General features: G+C 43.6%; 1 protein-coding gene across 1 annotated transcript in view; it reads right to left on the bottom strand.

Annotated features, from left to right (window-relative positions):
- The window catches only part of LOC124546385 (fibrillin-2-like), a 129,157-nt gene that overhangs the window by 72,141 nt on the left and 35,345 nt on the right, over positions 1-21,671 (bottom strand). Inside the window, exon 2 of the mRNA XM_047125034.1 lies at positions 9,076-9,127. Within this exon, the coding sequence (XP_046980990.1) occupies positions 9,076-9,127 (52 nt within the window). The remainder of the gene's footprint in view (positions 1-9,075; positions 9,128-21,671) is intronic.

Here is a 21,671-nt window from a genome sequence, read left to right as displayed (position 1 = left end):
CCTGTGGATTGAATGCAACTCTTGGGTGCCTATCTCATCGCTCGCAAAAGTTTTTGTTGCCAGACCTTCTCAGATTTCGATTGTTGGAGCACCGTCGGTGGCACCTTGGTTCTTGTAAGACATGTGTGTTGTAAAAGAAGGTCTGATGGTCATTAGTTCAGTGTAACGCTCCTTCAGTCCACGCCTGCTGCTGGTATAATCTGCCACAGTACCCTTTAAGGAGCTTATGTACTGGTCTTTGTGTTTTACTATTGTATTATTTATTACACTACCTTGTAATGCGTGCATTAAAGGTTATATGTGTCTAGTTAACAGTTCTGATCTCCTTCTGCAATAAATCTAGCAGTGTAGTGCTCAGTGGATGTTAAGGGTTGCTTTACAAAGGTTACCATCATCTTATTTCACCCGTTTATTGATCAGTATGGAATTGCTGGTTATCAGTTGCTTGTTTTCTTTTTTAATTAACATTTGCTATTGTATTTGCTGTTTTACAGCAGGTTTCAAAATGTTTCATATTATTGCCGTTCCTGGTGAGTAAGGCCTTCAGCAGTAGCTGTGGTCATTTGCCTTAAAATTCTAATTTGGTATTTGTATTTTAGAAGTAAGCCTTAAATCCTTATTTACTGCCACTTCTGGCGTCTGATACCTTCTGCTGTGTTTGTGACGACTTGCCTTTAACATTTCAATACCTAAATTGTAAGTTGCAGCGAGTTTTAAACAATTCTTAGTTTATTGCCATTCCTGGCGTGTAAGGCCTTCTGCCCAGATCACAGTTGTTTGCTTTTAAAACATTATATGCTGTATCTGTATTTAATGGTTGTTTGCTAAATTGCAACTATCTGAAAACCCTATTACTTACACAGTTGTTTATTCCTTCATTAATGACGTGTGGTATTTTTATTTATTGTTGAGTGTGGAATTATTGGTTTAAAGTAAATTGAGTGTAACTGTGAAAGGCAACCAACAGTAACTGATTACGGCCCCGACCACATTCGTACTCGAACCCTGCCTTCTCTTGGCTACCAGGTCTCAACATACGCTCCGGGCTCCTGGCCCCTAACGAGCACCATTTGACGCGCCTCTCCGTTAAGGACCCAATGCCTGCCTCCGCTGCTGCCGATCGCAAGGTATTCTCGCCTCGCTGTCGCCCACTCCCGAGTACTTCGCTCTTCTGGATCTGCGTTTGGACTGTCCATAATCCCCCGTCTTGCAGGACGATGTCACTGCTTATCCTCCCTGCCACTCGCCACTTCGACGCTCATGGACGTAGCACAATCTAGGCATCGCTAAGGATCGACATATCAGTTGTCAACGGCCCCAGAAGAAGTACTTAGTTTAGTTTTTGTTAATAAAGAAACAGCTTATATTGGACAATGTTCATTTCAGTACTGTCTGTTACACCTCTCAGGTAAGGACGCAAAAAAAAGAAACAGAAGAAAAATCGAGTTGAAACCTGGTAGTCTTGGGAAGGCAGGATTCGGTTACGATTGTGGACGGAGCCGTAATCAGTTACTATTGTTTGCCTTTCACAGTTACACACAATTTACTTTAGACCAGCAATTCCATACTGATCAATAAACGGGTGAAATAAGATGATGGTAACCTTTGTAACGCAACCCTTAACATCCACTGAGCACTATACTGCTAGATTTATTCCAGAAGGTGACCAGAACTGTTAACTAGACACATATAACCTTTAATGCGGGCATTACGAGGTATTGTAATAAATAATACAATAGTAAAACATAAGGACCAGTACATAAGTTCCTGAAAGGGCACTGAGGCAGAGTATACTCGCAGAAGGCGTGGACTGAAAGAGCATTACACTGAACTACTGGCCATCAGACCTTCTTTTAGAACACACATGTCTTACAAGAACCAAGGGGCCACCGACGGTGCTCCAGGAATCGACCTCTGAGGAGGTCGGGCAACAAACACTTTCGCGAGCGATGAGATAGGCAGCCAAGAGCTGCATTCACTTCACAAGATGTAATTCAGACTAGTGACAGTCTAACGAATGACTAATGATAATCTTGCTGAAGCTACCTGACTTCCGACAAACCAAATACAACGATAGAACAATTCGCCAAAGTCAGAACTGGTGGTCTGCGCTACGTCCCCAGAATACTGTGCTTAGACCGCCTGGAACACCACCAGAGTAGAAGGATCACCAATCGGCGGCCACCAGGCAAGAAAAATTACCGCTGGTTGAACTTAAAAAATTGTAACAAGTTGAACGCAATAAATAGTAATAAGAAGTCGAGGAAATCTAACCAAATCCGCCTTCCCCAAGCACTCCACTTGCTACTCTTCGCCTCGGCGACACTATGAGCAGCAACACGAACCCAAGCTACTGGAGAATCGCGAGATATCACAATGCTGGAGGTTTCTCTACTTGGATTGAAATGCTCTCATCTTAAAGCCTGCAGGATCCGGTTCACGACGAGGTCGTGCACTCTCGTGACCACAGCCCTTCCATCCGGCGGTCCAAGCGTGCAGCCAGCGATCCCGGCGTGTTTCCGCACTTCGCGGACCTGGCTCCTCCTGAGTCACCATCTGAACTGGTACACTCACACGACCCAGGAAAACAACGACGTCGCCCCAGAGATAGGGCAAGTGTTACTACATAGCGATAACCGCCGCTGCTGCCACTAGCGAACAGGACACGCTTGCGAAACCGAGTGGCGCCAGTAAACTCGAGAAGAGAACAAACAACCGCAACCACGCCAACTAAACGATACCGTCTGTCCTCCAAGAGACGGCGTAAATCTACAAACAGCACCAACGCGAGCCGCAGCACGGCTCAGGGAGGTAGACATAATGTTGAAATTATATCCGTGAAAAAATAAGGTTACACAACTATTCCTTTGTTTTTCAACAGGTACTCGTCTGCTGTCCTGGCATACTTTGAAATCGCTGCGACACTGTTCCCTAGCACTCCGTCTCAACAGCTAAAACAAAATGGGGCATCCCATCTTTCCTACTTTATAAATATTACGCACCGCTTTGACTGTTCAAGCTGCATGCTGAGTAATAGCGTCACGCCGTTATAATGTATGATACGTCTCCAGACGTGTGGCTGCAGACAAACAAGCAAATAAAAAATTGCGTATTTTCAATTTTTCAAGGTGATAATTAAAATTTACGACTACCGCTCGTAGACATGGATCATGACACAATGAAGATGAATCCTCAGTGGCTGTCACTGAAAGACTCCATATCAGTGATGGTCACAGATGCCTTACTAAAGTCAACGGTCAGGCTGGAGCGACTGACTACGCTTTTACGAAAGAAGATAAAGTTTTAAAGGAGCCACCTAGTAAATCGAATCCAATAAATGACATATTTTATAAAGACAGGAAATATTTTATGAAAGTAGTTACATATATGGAGAGTACAGAAACATTGTGATGAGTATCACAATAACTGTTTCCATCAGCATATCATACACTGAAGACCCAATGAAACTGGTACACCTGCGTAATAACGTGTAGGGCCCCCACGAACACGCAGAAGTGCAACACGTAGTGGCCTGGACTCGACTAATGTCTGAAGTAGTGTTGGAGGGATCTGACACCATGAATCCTGCAGGGCTATTCATAAATTCGTAAGAATACGAGGAGGTTAAGATCTTTTCTGAACAGCACGTTACAGGGCATCCCAGATATGCTCAATAATGTTCATTTCTGGGGAGTTTACTGGCTAGCGGAAGTGTTTAAACTCAGAAGAGTGTTCCTGGAGCCACTCTGTAGAAATTCTGGACGTGTGGGGTATCTCATTGTCCTACTGGAATTTCCCAAGACCGTCTGAATCACAGTGGACATGAATGGATGCAGATGATTAGAAAGAATGCGTACGTACGTGTCACCTGTCAGAGTCGTACTTAGACGTATCAGAGGCCCCATGTCTCTCCAACTGCACACGCCCTGCAATCACAGAAGCACCATATTGTGTAACAGGCCCTCACACTCTGATGACACGATGGTTTTGGCCCTTCATGGCTACACGCGACACGGAAAGCGTAGGGGAACCGTCTTGACACACTCTCGCTCAACCGGAGCCTAGAGAGCCACCACTAGCTGGACCACTCCCCCGCTGACATGCAGGGTCCATGGATTTATGAGCTTGCCTACGTACCCGTACACGTCCATTCGCTCGATACAATCTGAAACGAAACTGATCCGACCAGGCAACATGTTTCCAGTCATCAACAATCCAATGTCAGCGTTGACGTGCACAGGCGAGGCGTAAAGCTTTGTGTCGTGCAGGCTTTGTCGTGCTGCTATCAAGGGTACACGAGTAGGCCTTCGGCTCCGAAAGCCCATATCGATTACGTTTCGTTGAATGATTCGCACGCTGACACTTGTCGATGGCCCAGCATTGAAATCTGCGGCAATTTGCGGAAGGGTTGCGCTACTGTCCCTTGAACGATTCTCTTCAGTAGCCATTGGTCCCGTTCTTGCAGTATCTTCTCCCAGCCGCAGCAATATATGTTTTGCCGGGTTCCTGATATTCATGGCACACTCGCGAAACAGTCGTACGAGAAAATTCCCACTTAAGCGCTACCTCGGAGATGCTATGTCCCATCGATCGAGCAGCGACTATTACACCGCGTTCAATCTCACTTAAATCTTGGTAACCTACCATTAAAGCGGCAGTAACCGATCTAACAACTGCGCCAGTCAGTTGTTGTCTTATATAGGCGTTGCCGACCTCAGCCCCGTATTCTGCCTGTTTGCATGTTCATGTGTTTGAATACGCATGCCTATACGAATTTCTTTGGCGCTTCAGTGTATATCTGGACCGTTAAGCTTATTTTCTGCAGCATAAAACAACTTCTTCTTTCTCTTGACTAACGACCTCATTTAAGAAAAAATAGTTAAGAATTTAGTGTAATCATTTGTGCCAAATTGAGATTTATGAACTTCTTTTAGTCTTACAGCCAGGTAACTTTCAGTTCACGATTACAGCATGTCCACAACGGACTCCAGCGTTTGAACATAGAGACAGCACCGACCAGCGCTATGAATTCACCATACAGAACACAGCTCGCAGTAAAGACCGCTTGGGTCCAGCAGACCGCGTCATTAAGTGATCAAAGGCTGCAGCTGACAGTTCACAACAACACAGCTATTGCAAGCTGCATGTAATATGCCACCATCGCTGATTTCTAGCTGACCCATGGTGTACGTAGTGTAGTCTGTACTTTCATCGGGCTCTTGCTGCGTCTTTAGTGGACCTTTGAAAAATCCTACATCTGGTCGACGCTGGGTTAGCGATGTTGCTCGCCCCCTAGTTATTCACAGATTCAGCAAGTCACTAACGGGTTTGTCCATATGTGGCCCTTACGCAAGCGGTTACATCGCTTGACATTGGTTGACAGAGTTGTTGGATGTCGTCGTCCAATTGGCGCGATAAACTGTCGAAACTCGGAGCTGGTTAGAGGGCTCTGCCCATAATGTTCCTGATGTTCTTAGCTGGGGAGAGGTCCGGGGACCTTGCTGGCCATGGCACGGTTTCACAAGCACAGAGGCAAGCAGTTCGAACTCTCGCCATGTGCAGACGGGCAATATCTTGCTGAAATGTAATTCTAGGCTGATTGCCACGAATAGAAACAACGCAGGACGTAGAATAACGTCGACATGTAAGGGTACAGTGGATGATGACCAAGGGGATCCTGCTGCGAAATGAAACGTCACCCCAGAGCATCACTTTAGTTGTCGGGACGTATTGCGGACGCCAGGCAGGTTGATATCTCACAGCTGTCCGACACGTGTCTGGAAGATGGACAGAGAGGACATGGCAATTTGTTAGGAGAGAAATTAGTGTATTTTTGTGGAAGAAAAGTTCTATTTTGCGCTAAATAGGTCGACGACAATGTACGTGGAGAGAAACGACACCTGAAATTTGGAACTGGTAATCGACGCTCACTTCGAAACGGACTCATTACTGCAGACAATTCTCCTCCGGTCAATCAAATTCCTGGCTGAAAATGTGCCCGGAGACTCACCGGCCAGTGATGGGATAGCAACCTGACTCTCGCTCGTCGTAGTCTTGTCAACCATGAGTGATGATCTGGAATGATGCCATTTCATTTCATAGCAGAACGCGGTTAGCTGACATCCGTCGCACCGTTACAACAAGGTTGTACGTCGACGATATGTATGCCCCGTTTTGTTGCCCTTCATACAAGCTTTCCGTGGCTTGCATTTCAGGAAAATAATGCCCGCCCCCACAGGGCGAGAATTTCTACTGTTTGTCTTCGTGGTTGTCAGACCATACCTTGACGAAGAAAGGTCGCCGGATTCTTCCAGACTGAGAGCGTTTGTAGCTTTAAGGGCAGAGCTCTCCAGCAAACTCGGGATTTTGACGATCTAGTCCACCAGCCGGACAGAACTTGGCACGATATCGCTCTGGAGGATATCCAACCACTCTGTCAATCAATTCCAAGTGCCAGAGGTGAACCAATACGTTGTTCATTTGCTCAGTTTGTGAAGTCCTTTCGCCGGCCGAAGTGGCCGTGCGGTTAAAGGCGCTGCAGTCTGGAACCGCAAGACCGCTACGGTCGCAGGTTCGAATCCTGCCTCGGGCATGGATGTTTGTGATGTCCTTAGGTTAGTTAGGTTTAACTAGTTCTAAGTTCTAGGGGACTAATGACCTCAGCAGTTGAGTCCCATAGTGCTCAGAGCCATTTGAACCATTTTTGAAGTCCTTTCTTTTGAATAAATTATCCAATTTTTAGGAAATTTTAATAATTTTCTTGCCGGTACATCACACCTACAGATTTCCGTCCCATTCGAATAGTTATTTGGTGGTGCGTCGTATTTTTTCCTTTTGTCTTAGAGCACATAGATTTTCATCAGAAAATATGTAATTTATGACTGATCGTAACTGTTTGATACATAGTATTGTTTCTTCAACCATTTGTACGTTTGTAGGTTAGATCAATTACCTTCCAAATATTGATTCCACACAAATGGAGAGCTTTTCACAAAAATGCACATGAAAAATGAATTGTAAGGGAGACACATACACATATTATAAAATATATTTGATTCGGTTCATCCGTTCCAGCTGGAGTAATCCTCTTGTTAGTCACGTCCCCTTGGATGCGGCCTGATTGTATGCCAACACCGCAAACTGGTCCTACCGTTCCTTTTGGACAGTGTAATGGAATCTAAAACTTAAGTTACCATCATCATCCACGAGGAAATAACACTGGCTAATTTATTTTTAGTTTGTTTGGGTGCCACTGAAAGTACACTGAGAAATTCCTAACAGCTCTGTATAGGCTGACAGACGCAACATTGCGACTTGGAATATCCGATCCGAACCACAGTAATCCAGAAGGTATTTTGATCTAAGGAATCCCAGGACGTATAGTTGTAAACGCGAGAAAACATAGAGGCGTATGCTCGAACGAATTGGTTACTGTAGCGCGACATTCAGATTAATTGGAAGGACGAGATGGTTGTATTTACGTTACCATGCAGAAAGAAAGTGAACTGCGGCTGAAAACACGAAAGCTAAAAAAGTTATTTCTTCTTCGTTTTTAGGTGCTTTTAGTATCAAATGAAACGATTCACTGTGTATATGTTTTAGTAGTGAACTACACTTCCACCGTATAGATGAAGCATCTGTGTTGACATCCTCAAGAAAGAAGTCATATTCAAGACTCCTGAAGGCTGTGATTCGGTAGTAGCTAACGAACCTAGCACGAACCATGCTGAAGAGAAGGTACTGAGAAAATCTCACAGAGAATGATTAAATAATTTCGAAATTTGAACCCGCTATAGATGGCCAGTTTGTCTCGTGGTGGTTTATTCTCCAGAAGTCTGCTGCATGAAGTCAGTCGCATGGCTTAAATTGAAATATTACTTTCTGCTCTTGAGAACTAACGACGGAGCAAAAGAAGAGACTGTGGACTATTATATTTTGGGATTAACGTAGCGTTACTGCGAGTATAACTAGCGTTACTGCGAGCATAACGTGCGAGCTTTTGTGACAGAAGGCCATAATATGCAGCTTTTACTGTAGCTGAATTATACCTTGATTTAGATTCTCAGTGGAAGACGCGTGAAATCATTGTAAACATGTTGCTAAGTTTAGTGACTATCTGTTGTAGAAAGTCATCGGTTCGATCCTTTTTGTCAAACAGAAGAGCACATAAAATAATTCGTTGAAGTAATTCAATCGTGAGGAACAATAATATAGATTAGAATAAATTGAACCTATTTATTTTTTGTGTCCAGGTTTATGTGATTATGTAAAATTCAGCACGATAAACCTAGACCACATTGTTGAAGGATAGTTAAAGGATAGTTGAGGTTTTTTAGAGGTGCTGTTGAGATTGATCATTGAGAGACATAACGTTTGAAATAACTAATTCCCACCATGCTACTGGAAGAGCAGAGTCACTGAAGACGCACTTTGAGGCTAAAGGAATATCGTCTGCAAGCAAGACGCTCAGGTGAAAACTGTGCACTTAAACTCTGCTATCCGCACGGAAATGGACGCTGAACTCAGATTTTCGCACAATGTTATCTGCAATGCTCATTGAGTTGGGTAGCAGTGCACCTTCGGGAAAAGAGTATCGCTGCGTGACTTATGAATTTGCGTTGCTAAAATTATTAAATAACTTGCAGTCAAGCACTGTAGGGACAGAGAATGTTATGTGATAACCATCATGGTAACAGTGTGAATAATTGTGTTGCACGTAGACATATGTAGCTGATATGTATGGTTATAGCATAACGGTAGCAACATTAATGTTTAGTTTTAACCATACGGTTGTTATTATCTAACGTAAAGTGAACGTATAAACAAAATTGAAGGCATAGAATAAGGTTTTATGTAGCAGGATATAATAGAATTGAACAAATAAGTAAATAAAATTTTATGTCCTTAAATGGTACACGACCCAAAAGATAAAAATTGCTAAACACAGTGAAGAACACTGCTACCTATTTAAATAAGTTCTCGTATATTTTAGCCATTAACAACACTTAGAAAACGATGTCTGTTTTATGATTATAAATAGGAAACCATAGCGAAAAAGAGTTGCACTGTACTTACTTCAAACGTAACCAGGTTTTCGGAGCCGTGCCGTCCTTCACCCGCTGTCGTCCTGAAAAAGATATCAGCTGTCAGCAAAGGGGAAAAGTACTGTGCAGAAACAATATTCAATTTCATCCTTCCGAAAACTATTATTTGCCGATAGCTGTCGATTCGCTGATGAGTTATTGAATACATCCCTCACACAAGCGAAATACATCAATGTCGAATAAACGCAAAAATGATTGCTATGTTGCGCGAGTTGCGAGAATCGGTTTACGCGCTCTGTTTCTCTGTATTCTTCTTTTGTCTCTATGTTTCATGTCTTTTTTCACGATTGCACGCGGTATCCATGTGAAATTATTTTTAACGTCCCTTGGACGCCGTTAATATTATAAACGTACTGTCATTTTTCACGTTCGAGATAGCGCAGACTGATTGCCATGTAAATCCGATTAACGAATGTCTGTAGTGTAGCCATATGTTCAGAGTGAATGCCTAATGAAAACCCAGGGAGCATATCGGTAAGAGACTTCAAAAAGATTAATAAAAACGAAAAGAGGAAAAGATTATCGAGAAATTGATATCAGTAGCAGAGGAGAGTACGCTAATGACACACCCGCCATGCGTCGTGCACAAAACCAATATGTTTCAAAAAGCCGCGAGGGAAAATGCGAGTTTTCAGGGGTCACATCTCGGCTTATACTGATCACAGACATGAGGGGTCAAGTGTCTTGGTTTGCTTTTGGCCTATTGACCATTTTCATACCTATTGGGAAGACGGGCACACTGTAGCTATCCATCAGTACAAGGTCAAAATTTAACATTACGCACTTCCAATGAAAGGAACACTCTTTGCCGCTTACAGGCGTTGACATACGTCAACGGGGACAGATGGAAATGTGTGCCCCGTCTGGGACTCAAACCCGGGATCTCCTGCTTATATGGCAGACGCTCTGTCCATCTGAGCCACCGAGGACACAGAGGATAGCGCGACTGCAGGGATTTATCTCTTGGCACGCCCCCCGCGAACCCCACATTCTCAACGTATTGTCCCGCACTACATTCGTAGTATATATATTACGCACTTCCTTCAACCAGTACAAATAGGGAAAATCGGTTGGTTCTTTTGTATTAGGTGGGGTGTACGGTGGACCTTAGTTGGCTTGTAAAAGCACGAGTTGGCCATGAGGTCATGGGCGGCTCACGAGAAAATCCCGATAAACATTATTTTTGTGTTCAGAAAGTACCAACTGGGGGACGGCCACTTCTATAAATTCTTTTCATGGCATATAGTCGAAATTTTTACCATTTGTTCTCAAAATGATTTTCTCGGGTAACTTCGAAACTTTGTTCGATATCGTCATCCGTTAATGAGATCTAGAGTTTCAAAGACACCGTACTTATGCAGAAACCGCAAAAACCTGTTTCTAGCCGTTTTTGTTCAGTAGGCCGCAATTATCTAAATAACTAACCGTAGCGAGTGGCTCGAACTTCAACTGTAGATTCCATAAACTTTCACTTAGATAACCATTTTCTGAGTTTCGAAAATCTGTATCTGTTATCAAGACATGCACAAAAAACCATAGTTGCCACTCATGGAAAATCGTCTGAATTTTTACCTAATATTCTTAAGATGATGTTCCTGGGGGTCCTCGGAACTTTTTTCAATATTATTACCCATTACCGACAGTTCCGGTCTGCGGTATTTCCGAAATGTGGCAAAAACCTGATAGTGGCGTCGCCCCTCCCCCCCTTCCCCTCGAGCGTTTGAGATAGAACGTCAAAAATTTAAAAAACTATTTCAATTTAGTATACATCTTTCTAAAGAGATTGATATACAAAACATGTGTGTTCGAGGAAATGTAAGACATGTTATTTGGTCGTAAGTGTGCCGAACTGCAGTGCCACGCCTCTTCACACAGCATTCGTCTACCACACGTCACTGTATTTCGCTTTGTGCAAGTCAAACGTATATATTTTGTAATGGAAGTCATCAAACCCACATTCAGGACAGTGGAAATTAAAATGTCCTGTGGTGGCTCTCCTGTTTCTTGGCTGCCGGTTTTATATCCCACCCCCCTTTAAGAAAAACTCACAGTTAATACCGGGTGGCATTATTTGTGACCGGGAGAATAAGAACTCTTCAGAAAATTTGCGTTCTTTATCGTATATTAACTAATAACTTTCTCTTTCGAGAGACATAAAATTGAATATAAGGAACACAAACCCAGTAAAGATAAGAGACAAACAGTACATATTTCTTCAATCCTTAGGTCCAGAATTTCTTTTCTCTGTCATCTTGCTGCAGCTTTCCACAGTGTACTTTCCTTTCTGCGAAAGAATCTGTTACCTCGTCAAAGTTCGTCTAACGTTTTGCTACATAAAAAATCATAATGTCATTGGTTCAAATGGCTCTGAGCCCTATGAGACTTAACATCTGAGGTCTTCAGTACCCTTGAACTTAGAATTACTTAAACCTAACTAACCTGAGGACGTCACACACATCCATGGCCGAGGCAGGATTCGAATCTGCGACCGTAGCGGTCGCGCGGTTCCAGACTGAAGCGCCTAGAACCGCTCGGCCACTGCGGCTGGCCTATAATGTCATTGTCTAATACTGAAAGAGCAGTTAATACGAATAGTATACAAGTGGTTTTTCGATTTTATTACGTCTGTTTTGTCACTTTATGCTAGATAAAACGAAATAGGCCTTTCTAATATTGCAGCAGTTGTAAACACGCAAAATAAGATAGATTGAGTTGGCACAAATGGTCATTTTTGTGTACCTCAGTTACTTAATTACCATGACAGAATATAATTCACGACGTACCAATATCAAATGCCTGTTATGCCTACTACAAGCAAAAAGTTTTATGTTAGGAAAATAATTTCACATTTCTTTCATATACTCCAGTTTCTCAAGCATGATATCGAAAAGTAGTCGTAGTACGAAATTTTTATATGAATTTGGAATCGTCATATTCTTCCATATAATTCTCCTTTTTCCGCTTTATAACAAACAATCTTGCCATCACTAGTTCTGTAACCGTTCCTGCCATTCTCAAAACTTATACCCCGGTTAACATCGTTAACCCTGCCAGAATCACCGATTCAGTTATCCCGCGGTTGTTCCCCAGTTAGGCATTATTACATGTTCGTACAACGCGTCTAAGCGCTATTCCGAGAATAGAACTTAGGCGGCTGCTAAGCGGAAACTGTAGTCTGGCGATATGGCAAAAATTTTCTTTCAAAACTTCATTTTCCACGATACACCTAGAAGATAATCTTTCTTACTTGTTATTGCTGTTAGTCGTTTATGTCCACTCTTGTAGTCTGAATCTATGGATTTCGCTAGTGATAATAATAACCATTATCGTTTGCACACCCAGTCAACCATCTACATCTACATCTACATTGATACTCCGCAAGCCACCCAACGGTGTGTGGCGGAGGGCACTTTACGTGCCACTGTCATTACCTCCCTTTCCTGTTCCAGTCGCGTATGGTTCGCGGGAAGAACGACTGTCTGAAAGCCTCCGTGCGCGCTCTAATCTCTCTAATTTTACATTCGTGATCTCCTCGGGAAGTATAAGTAGGGGGAAGCAATATATTCGATACCTCATCCAGAAACGCACCCTCTCGAAACCTGGCGAGCAAGCTACACCGCGATGCAGAGCGCCTCTCTTGCAGAGTCTGCCACTTGAGTTTATTAAACATCTCAGTAACGCTATCACGGTTACCAAATAACCCAGTGACGAAACGCGCCGCTCTTCTTTGGATCTTCTCTATCTCCTCCGTCAACCCGACCTGGTACGGATCCCACACCGATGAGCAATACTCAAGTATAGGTCGAACGAGTGTTTTGTAAGCCACCTCCTTTGTTGATGGACTACATTTTCTAAGCACTCTCCCAATGAATCTCAACCTGGTACCCGCCTTACCAACAATTAGTTTTATATGATCATTCCACTTCAAATCGTTCCGTACGCATAGTCCCAGATATTTTACAGAAGTAACTGCTACCAGTGTTTGTTCCGCTATCATATACTCATACAATAAAGGATCCTTCTTTCTATGTATTCGCAATACATTACATTTGTCTATGTTAAGGGTCAGTTGCCACTCCCTGCACCAAGTGCCTATCCGCTGCAGATCTTCCTGTATTTCGCTACAATTTTCTAATGCAGCAACTTCTCTGTATACTACAGCATCATCCGCGAAAAGCCGCATGGAACTTCCGACACTATCTACTAAGTCATTTATATATATTGTGAAAAGCAATGGTCCCATAACACTCCCCTGTGGCACGCCAGAGGTTACTTTAACGTCTGTAGACGACTCTCCATTGATAACAACATGCTGTGTTCTGTTTGCCAAAAACTCCTCAATCCAGCCACACAGCTGGTCTGATATTCCGTAGGCTCTTACTTTGCTTATCAGGCGACAGTGCGGAACTGTATCGAACGCCTTCCGGAAGTCAAGAAAAATAGCATCTACCTGGGAGCCTGTATCTAATATTTTCTGGGTCTCATGAACAAATAAGGCGAGTTGGGTCTCACACGATCGCTGTTTCCGGAATCCATGTTGATTCCTACATAGTAGATTCTGGGTTTCCAGAAATGACATGATACGCGAGCAAAAAACATGTTCTAAAATTCTACAAGAGATCGACGTAAGAGATATAGGTCTATAGTTTTGCGCATCTGCTCGACGACCCTTCTTGAAGACTGGGACTATCTGTGCTCTTTTCCAATCATTTGGAACCCTCCGTTCCTCTAGAGACTTGCGGTACACGGCTGTTAGAAGGGGGGCAAGTTCTTTCGCGTACTCTGTGTAGAATCGAATTGGTATCCCGTCAGGTCCAGTGGACTTTCCTCTATTGAGTGATTCCAGTTGCTTTTCTATTCCTTGGACACTTAATTCGATGTCAGCCATTTTTTCGTTTGTGCGAGGATTTAGAGAAGGAACTGCAGTGCGATCTTCCTCTGTGAAACAGCTTTGGAAAAAGGTGTTTAGTATTTCAGCTTTACGCGTGTCATCCTCTGTTTCAATGCCATCATCATCCCGTAGTGTCTGGATATGCTGTTTCGAGCCACTTACTGATTTAACGTAAGACCAGAACTTCCTAGGATTTTCTGTCAAGTCGGTACATAGAATTTTACTTTCGAATTCAATGAACGCTTCACGCATAGCCCTCCTTACGCTAACTTTGACATCGTTTAGCTTCTGTTTGTCTGAGAGGTTTTGGCTGCGTTTAAACTTGGAGTGGAGCTCTCTTTGCTTTCGCAGTAGTTTCCTAACTTTGTTGTTGTACCACGGTGGGTTTTTCCCGTCCCTCACCGTTTTACTCGGCACGTACCTGTCTAAAACGCATTTTACGATTGCCTTGAACTTTTTCCATAAACACTCAACATTGTCAGTGTCGGAACAGAAATTTTCGTTTTGATCTGTTAGGTAGTCTGAAATCTGCCTTCTATTACTCTTGCTAAACAGATAAACCTTCCTCCCTTTTTTTATATTCCTATTAACTTCCATATTCAGGGATGCTGCAACGGCCTTATGATCACTGATTCCCTGTTCTGTACATACAGATTCGAAAAGTTCGGGTCTGTTTGTTATCAGTAGGTCCAATATGTTATCTCCACGAGTCGGTTCTCTGTTTAATTGCTCGAGGTAATTTTCGGATAGTGCACTCAGTATAATGTCACTCGATGCTCTGTCCCTACCACCCGTTCTAAACATCTGAGTGTCCCAGTCTATATCTGGTAAATTGAAATCTCCACCTAAGACTATAACATGCTGAGAAAATTTATGTGAAATGTATTCCAAATTTTCTCTCAGTTGTTCTGCCACTACTGCTGCTGAGTCGGGAGGTCGGTAAAAGGAGCCAATTATGAACCTAGTACGGTTGTTTAGTGTAACCTCCACCCATAATAATTCACAGGAACTATCCACTTCTACTTCACTACGGGATAAACTACTACTAACAGCGATGAACACTCCACCACCGGTTGCATGCAATCTATCCTTTCTAAACACCGTCTGTACCTTTGTAAAAATTTCGGCAGAATTTATCTCTGGCTTAAGCCAGCTTTCTGTACCTATAACGATTTCAGCTTCGGTGCTTTCTATCAGCGCTTGAAGTTCCGGTACTTTACCAACGCAGCTTCGACAGTGGACAATTACAATACCGATTGCTGCTTGGTCCCCGCATGTCCTGACTTTGCCCCGCACCACATAAACAAACAGCGATTTGCACTCACCAGTTAGGGTTTATTCGGCTCAGGTCGTACAGCCCCATTCCCTTTTGTCTGCGGAAAAGATGTGACGGGAATTCCCCTGGCGGAGACAACACGTAAACTACGCACGCATTCGAAAATAAACTTACGATTAGTTCAGAAATAAACTTAGAATATATTCAAAAATGTTGAAAGACTAACAGGAATGCGTTTCAACATCATATGAATAATCGATAGACAAACGTGCGCTGGATGCTGGGCGCCTTGTGAAACAAGGTTTTTTCTTCAAGAACATGAACTTGGCGCCCCGGCGAGCAAGCCACGGCTCGGACGCCTCTGCTTTATTCGTAACTTCCCTGAAGTACTTTGTGCTGCGCGACGTTTCATTCAGTACTGGGCTGGTGCATTGTTTTCAGTTTGGCAGAATCGTCGTGTGAGCCCTGTTCATCACTCGCTATTTGTTCGTGGTATGGAGGATGTATGATGGTTCACTGGACGTTTGCAAAAAAAAGAAACAGTCTAGCGACGTAACGTCACAAGCGTTTAAAAAGGAATGGGAAATGACAGAAGAGAAGGATGAAAATTCTATTATGAAGTCCGCATAAGCGAGGACTACTGCAAATGTGCTGTGAAACGGTATTACAATACAATGGAAAAAGAATTTAATGATTTAGTTTAAAACGACAGAGCGAAAACTTACAACAATCGACATTGTTCAGTACATCAAAAGCACTTTGTTCTGCATTTTCAGGCACGCAGCTACTGAAGAAACTGCCGATATGAATAGTAGAATTTATGAAGTCGCATGCTTAGTTCCAGTAACTTGCAATATTTTTCGAAGCAGTTGAACGAAGAGAAAAGAGACTTTCTGAATTACGCAAAGTACGTTGGTTAAGTCAAGGGGTGTGCTCGGCAAGATTTTTTGATGTAAAACTTACTATTGTTGAATTTGCGAAGGAAAAATGAGTGCAGAAACGACAATTTAAACATCTGGAATGGACTATAGAATTCTCACTCTAAGTGCACTTAACTGAACATTTTCCCAAGTAAGACACTGCGAGGTGAGAAACAGCTTCTTTCTGATTTCTTGAGGATGCATTTAAAAAGAAAATCTCGTTGTAGAAGAAAGCCGGCCGCTGTGGCCGAGCAGTTCTAGGCGCTTCAGTCCGGAACCGCACTGCTGCTATGGCCCCAGCTTCGAATCCTGCAGCGGGCATGGATGTGTGTGATGTCCTTAGGTTAGTTAGGTTTCAGTAGTTCTAAGTTCTAGGGGACCGATGACCTCAGATGTTAAGTCCCTTAGTGCTTAGAGCCATTTGAACCATTTTTAGAAGAGACACATTCTGACGAACTCAGCCCTGTTCCCTACGCTCAACGCCGTTAAAGGTAACGAAAGGTTTGAAGAATTAATTGTGACTTTGAAAGAATTTCAAGGATAGTTTTCTAAAAGTTTTGAAGGCACTGTCAGTCTTACTTTTTCGAGCTGTTTACGAAAACTTTTGCCGTTTCAGTTAAAAGCACCACTGTGTATGTGCAGATGTAACTTATTGACGTGCAAAGTACTTCCCATTTTAATTACAAATCCTTTCACGTTGAAACTTTCCAGGACGTCTACACTGCTTTCCTCAGGTACAGTTTACACATTTCTGTAATGAGGTTGCAAATATGCTACAGTACTTCAATTGACATATTTGTATGAAAGACCTTTCTTCAGTTACAAAACTAAAAAAGTCACCATTACATGAAAACTTGAGTGCAAAAATGTGTGAAATTGCCTGTATGTGTCCATATGCGGAATATGTCGAAAATAATCAGTGTTGAAAATTTGTTTTGCTTGTTTCCTGTGTTGTTGAGAAATGTGAAATTTAGAACCAAGTCCTGTGCACTGCGACTGCGCTGCAGTTTAAATGCAGTGCGTTCACAGTTTTCCTCTATTTCCCTTCGTCACGCTCAGGCAGCACACAGTGGTGGTGGGGGAAGTGTGTAGCGAGGCTGAGCGCTGTGGCACTCGTATCAGGGCATGGCACTTGAGCCAAAATCTTGGCTGCCACTGCTCTACAACACGTGAGTATCTGTTGTCCATGGTGTGGTGTCAGCAGTAAATGCCGCATGTAAACTCGAGATATCAACCTAACTTCCAGCAGTCAATGGTTACTAGTAACACTCTATCTGTATCCTGTTCCCAGATTCCTACTTCTGTTCAAAAATGGTTCAAATGGCTCTGAGCACTATGGGACTTAACATCTATGGTCATCAGTCCCCTAGAACTTAGAACTACTTAAACCTAACTAACCTAAGGACAGCACACAACACCCAGCCATCACGAGGCAGAGAAAATCCCTGACCCCGCCGGGAATCGAACCCGGGAACCCGGGCGTGGGAAGCGAGAACGCTACCGCACGACCACGAGATGCGGGCCCTACTTCTGTTGTCCGTCTATTAATCATAGCCACTCAAACAATCCTAAGATCCTGTTCTCAATTAGTTCTTCAGGAAGGACCTAAGCTTAATCTACTTGTAACATTGTCTCACCTCGTTAGCACTCCTTCTTCACTCATTGTGCTACAGCAGACTGTTTTCTTGCGATCCTGCGATCTGTTGTTATGATACGTCCACGTCCTCTGTGCTGATAATTCCACCACTATCAATCAAACTGTGGTGGGGAGCTGTAAGTGAATGTCCTCTGGGTATGCTGAGACCTCCTCCTGAATAGTTCTAGTAACGGTAGACACACGCAGACACACACACACACACACACACACACACACACACATGCATTCACACCATTATTCACCTTATTTTGCCCAATGTAGAGTAGCAACTCGATGCGGCATGAACTTAACAAGTCGTCGAGCTATGCTGCCTCTATAACCATCCGTATCCGCGAATGTGTTGCCAGTGCAGGATGTTGCACACAGACTTACCTCTTGATTATGTCCAATAAATGTTCGATGGAATTCATCTCGGGCGACATGGGTGGCCAAACCATTCCCTAGAATTGCCCAGAATTTTCTTCAAACGTATAACGAACAACTCTGGCCAGGTAACATGGCGCATTGTCATCCATAAAAGTTCCATCGTTGGTTGCTAAAAATGGTATCCAAGTACCTGAAGATAACCATTTTTGGTCAACGACCGATTCAATTGGACGAGAAGACTGAGTCCTTTCCATGTAAACACAGCCCACACCATTGTGGAGCCACCACCAACTGTCATAGCAACAACTTCGGTCGATGGCTTCATGGTGTCTGTCCCACACAAGTCCTACCAGCAGCTCTTAGCCATTGCCGTCTGGACTCTTTTGACCAGGCCATGGTTTTCCAGTCGTCTAGAGTCCAACCAATATGGCCACGAGGCCAGGAGAAGTGCTGCAGGCGATGTCGTGTTGTCAGCAATAGTCTCACATCTGCCATCTGCTGCCGCAGTCCATTAACGACAAATCTGCCCCACTGTCCTGATGGATACGTTCGTTGTAGGTCGCACATAGGTTTCTGCAGTTGTATCACACAGTGTTGCTTGTCTGTTGGTACTGACTACTCTGTGCAAACGCCATTGCTCTCGGACGTTAAATTGAGAGGTTGCATGCTCTCTTTTGCACGGCGCCTCTCATTTCATCAGTTTTATTAATGTTTTATGTCATTGCACGGTGGTAATAGGCCGAATAAGGTTATTTTAGTGAGAGTATTTGTACTGAGAACTCAAAATACTTTTCACTTGATTCCTATGCATGTTACTTCCCTGGGTGGCACGTGCGAGGCGAGCGTCAGAAAACGCGGCACACTGCGTTTCCCATTGGCGACTGCACTTCTGCGAAATCTGAGAGGGTTGTACATCAATGGGCTTAAGTGCCTGGCGGAACGACTGACGTCGGTCGAGTTTCGCCTTGTATGCAGGACGAAACGACCTGCGAGACGGCTGAGTGTCGCCACAGTTTATGTGTTTACCGTTCCGTCGCGTCTGGAACGAAGACTGCTGGCACCAATTGGTCGCATTGTCCTCAAGATTCTGAGAATACTTGTGGACCGTGCCTTGCTGGGCGTGTCTGCCTGGCGCCGGATGGCCGGTTGTCTAGGCGTGTTGTTTTCGTAGCTGGTCAAACTGTAAGTTCAGTTCCCTCAGCTGAATTACAAAGGCATGATTGGTCAACTTAAACTGAGGCTAGTTGACGTCATAAAGCCTTGCTCGAAATTGGAGGAAACGATCGCTACTGCCACGAATGATGTTGTGAGATAGTTTGAGGGAATTTTGAAATCAGCACTGAATGCTGATTCGCGGTGTTCGAGGATGGTAGGGGGTTGAGCAATGTTGGCTTCACTTCTTGCGTTGCGCAGGTGCTGGAATTTGGGATCTGATCTTCGTCTGAGTCGGACGGTCTTGGGACTTAGTCGCACCTTTTCGGCAGAACTTAGAATTCTTGGACAGCTTTCGAGGCCAGAGGTTAAAACATAGTTGCTGCACAGCAGAAGTCGGCGCCTACATCATCAGAACGCTGCCTAACGACGACATGCCGCAGATTTCAGGACTGGTACAGTATTTTGCGGCTCCGGCATTGTAGGACCTTATCAATTTTATACTGAATCCCTCAGCAGCACTCGTGCTCCCTTTGCTACAAGCCCACATTGTTTGTTTCTCCATGTGATCCCATTTGAGCTCTCGCTACTAATCGTGATGCTGGAATATAGTCGGGAGAGTAATATTTGATTCATTAGGACCTCCAGCCATTATCGTCGACCTATTTCATCACAGAGAATAGGAGACCCTTGTTCTCTAACCAACTCTTATTCTCATAATAGTTCAGTATACCCTATCCTTTAACCTACTGTCGATAATTATGTGCCTTTATATTATGATGTATAATAAATATTTAATCCGCATATCGCTTCTTAGATATATGCAGAAGCCCATTTATCTTGTTTATTATGATAAAGTTCTCTTTTTTTTCTCTGAGTAGATTGCGATTTTTATCAAATTATAGTGAGTGTGCCCTCCTTATTTTACCAACTAGCAGGGCCCACCATCATTTCCTTTCGTTACCGTTGTGTGCATAATTAATTAGGTGGTAGGTAAGGAGGGGGTCAAGTACATGTCTCCTCCTCATGCAAAATTCGTCCACCCTGGGACCTCGCAAAATGAAGACCTTCGGCCACTGCGTTGTCCTTGGTGAAACGTAATGCCCGAAATTTGGTATTCTCGGCACACTCTTGACAATGTGGATCTCGGAATATTATTTTCCTTCACGATTACTGAAAAGGAATTTTAGTTCAGCTCCAACAAGCATTCCGCGTTGAAAGTCTGTTAATTCCCGTTGTTCGGACACAACTTTTTCACATGAATCGCCCGACTACAAACGACAGCGCCACCGATACACTGCCCTTTTATACCTCGTGTACGCGGTACTACCGCCATCTGTCGATCTGCATACCACTATGCCACGACTTTAGTCACCTCCGCGTATTCTCGCAGGACAGCAATTTCAGTCACAGCCTGGAAGTATGGTACTGGAATAACGATTCGGTCGAGGAGTCTGGTGTAACACTCGCATTTTCCTACATTGTGCATAATTTGATTCCTCCAATAAAGTGACCGTACCACAGAGACGAGGAGGGTAAAGAAGAGGCGCTAAATTTAGTTTGCAGCATTAATCTTTCAGCGTTGTTACCTCCACACCCATCCTGTACACAGCGGATATACTGCCTATGTCCGGAAGGTAAATTAGTAAACTAGTCACATCACCAGTATTAAAAGATAATCATGAAGGCGAACAGTTCCAGTATTTGTTGCTTGCGTACCACTGTAAACAGAAAATGAGAGACGGAAGATAGAGCGAGAAGTGAGGAAATTAGTACCAGAGCTTTAATGTGCTAGAAAGATCCTCTAGATTCAGATTAAGAGTAAAAAAAACTTTATATTACTTTGTGTACTCTTCAGAGGTATGTGCAACGATATATATGGTTCTGTCGTTTGAAATTAGTTCTGGCAGTTAGCCGACGGAGTTGGTAAGACTGCGGCTCCTCCCCTGGGCACGGCCTAATGACAAAATACGGCGCCTCAGGGCGGGCTATTTGCGCGCGCGGCCGGTGTGACAATTAGTGCAGTCCCAGCCAGGCTAATGGAATACGCCCCTGCTCTGCGACATACGCTAACAGTCCGTGTTCTCTCGCGCTGGAAATCGTGTGTCGCAATGCAGAAATACTTCATCCTCCCTAGCACGGGTGGTTTCCCTCTACCACGTTGACTGTCCGTGTGCATGAGTTTTGTTTTAGTGTCATATTATTTGAGGTATTTTTCGATGGGAATATGGAACGCATAAAATCTGACTCCTCGTACAGGGTCAATGTCTTTTGCCCTTACGTTTCCGTATAAAAATTGGCTCTA

The sequence above is a fragment of the Schistocerca americana genome, chromosome 1 (genome assembly GCF_021461395.2).
Source record: "Schistocerca americana isolate TAMUIC-IGC-003095 chromosome 1, iqSchAmer2.1, whole genome shotgun sequence".
In the NCBI taxonomy this organism is placed as follows: Eukaryota; Metazoa; Arthropoda; class Insecta; order Orthoptera; family Acrididae; genus Schistocerca; species Schistocerca americana.
This window is presented reverse-complemented; position numbering and strand designations above follow the sequence as displayed.